The sequence below is a fragment of the Neophocaena asiaeorientalis genome, unplaced genomic scaffold (genome assembly GCF_003031525.2).
Source record: "Neophocaena asiaeorientalis asiaeorientalis breed wild unplaced genomic scaffold, Neophocaena_asiaeorientalis_V1.1 scaffold606, whole genome shotgun sequence".
Lineage (NCBI taxonomy): Eukaryota > Metazoa > Chordata > Mammalia > Artiodactyla > Phocoenidae > Neophocaena > Neophocaena asiaeorientalis.
Genome location: NW_020173687.1, coordinates 696,126 through 697,993, shown reverse-complemented (window position 1 = coordinate 697,993; position 1,868 = coordinate 696,126). Strand labels below are relative to the sequence as shown.

General features: G+C 67.2%; 1 protein-coding gene across 1 annotated transcript in view; it reads left to right on the top strand.

The window, feature by feature from the left end:
• The window catches only part of COL20A1 (collagen type XX alpha 1 chain), a 31,003-nt gene that overhangs the window by 19,067 nt on the left and 10,068 nt on the right, over positions 1–1,868 (top strand). The window contains 3 exon segments of the mRNA XM_024750171.1: positions 1–120; positions 257–386; positions 1,426–1,461. The exon segment at positions 1–120 is cut by the window's left edge and continues 1 nt beyond it. Coding sequence (XP_024605939.1) covers positions 1–120; positions 257–386; positions 1,426–1,461 — 286 coding nt within the window.

Genomic DNA, 1,868 nt, shown 5'->3' with positions numbered 1-1,868 from the left:
CTGGCCCTGGCCTCAGAGTCTCCCGACAGCCTGCGGGTCAGCTGGACGCCCCCGAGTGGCCGTGTCCTCCACTACCAGCTCTCCTATGCACTGGCCTCAGGCTCGGGACCCGAGAAGTCGGTGGGTCTCCCTGGAGCCGGGAAGCCATCGTCCCTCGTGGGCCCCTGGGTCCTGGGCCTTGGGGGAGACAACGTCCCACCCTGCCTGTTAAGGGGGCCACTCTTCCATGGCAGGACCCACAGGGAGCTCCCCCCAGATCTCCATTCCAGGACCCAGAAGCCATGTGACTCTCCCTGAACTGCTGGCGGCCACCAAGTACCGGGTCCTAGTCTCAGCCATCTACGGAGCAGGGAAGAGTGTGGCAGTGTCTGCCACGGGCCGGACGGGTGAGTGGGCACTAAGACCCCAGGCCCCAGCAGACCCCAGCCGGACCTAGGACCCTGGCAGGTCCCCGGGAGCCAGGATGTGTGGGCCCTGTCACTCCCGGAGGCACCCTGCACTGCAGACCTTAGCGGAAGGAGATCCGGTCTTCACGCAAGACCTTCCTCGGTGTAGAATGCCAACCGGGACCCCAAGGGTTAAGGCCACTGCAGTCCAGCTGAACGCATGCAGGCTGACGCGGAGGGGATCACGGCTGTGGCCCGGCCTGCAGGTGCCCAAGGCTGGGGAGCGGCCGGTGTTCTCCTGCATCTGCGTCTGGGAGGCGCAGGGCAGACGTCCAGCCTGCAGGAGCAGGAAGCCAGACTCAGACCACAGACGGGGTGGCTGCAGCGGAGCCCAGGGCCCATGCCGGGCTGGCCCCACCCTCGGGGTATCGGTTGTCCCTGGGGCCCCACCACCTGCAGGCCAGGACCCGGCTGAGAGGAGTCTTTTGTTTTGTTTTGCTGCTTTTCTTGGGCAATCAGACGCTCGGAGTAGAAGGCCCTCAGAGGCCAGTTAGCCGACCGCCCCAGCTTCCCTCTGTGTCCCCTCCGTGGGGTTGCCTGGTTTTGGCTTGAATACCTCTGGGACGAGGGCCTCACTACCTGAGGCTCAGCACCCTTCCTATTTTTTGAGGGGGGAGCCGCTTCCCGCCCTGAGGGTCCTAGTTTCTGCACGCACTCGCCTGTGAGCAATCCTGAGCGCCCACGTAGAGCTTGGCAGTGGGGCAGGCCTGCAGAGCTGGGTCCCGGGATGGCGGTGCCCCGGGCACGTCCTCACACCCAGGCATCTCCCTGGCCCTGCCGCCTGGGGCGCATCTCCTCTTGGGTGCAGCCCCCAGTGGCAGCACCCAGCCGGATGCTGTCTTCCTGGGGGTGGAACCTGAGGCGGCAGGACACTGTCCCTGTCCCATCCCCGTCCCTGAGGTATGGGGACCACAGGGCATGGTGTCCGGCCACAAGGGGCCCCTCCCCACTGACCCTGACCTCTGTCACCTCTCAGCAGCCTGCCCGGCCCTCCACCCAGATGGCTCCCTCCCAGGTAGGTCCCCCCACCCTGTGTGGCGGCTGCTTCCCACCAGCCCCTTGCCGCCCCTGCTCTGGGTCCTTGTTGGGGGTGTGGCCTGGGACTGGGGTCAGGCAATGCTGGAGGCCCGGGTCCTGCATGGCCTCCGTGAGCCTCTGCTGACCAGGAACGGGGCGGGCGAGGGGCTGAGCCAGGGTCCCTGGCATCACATCTTTACTGCTGTGGGTCTGAGACAGCCAGAGGGAAGGCTGACACGTGGGCCCCCGTGGTCAGGGAGATCTGCCAGGTCGGGGCGGTGGGGTCAGGCTGCAGGCGGGGGCCCAGCTTGGGGCAGGGTCTCCCGCGGGATGTCCAGCAAGCTGCTCAGCCCCAGCTGCAGGGCTGGCGAGTGGGGATGGGGGTGGGATGGGCGGGGGTCCGGG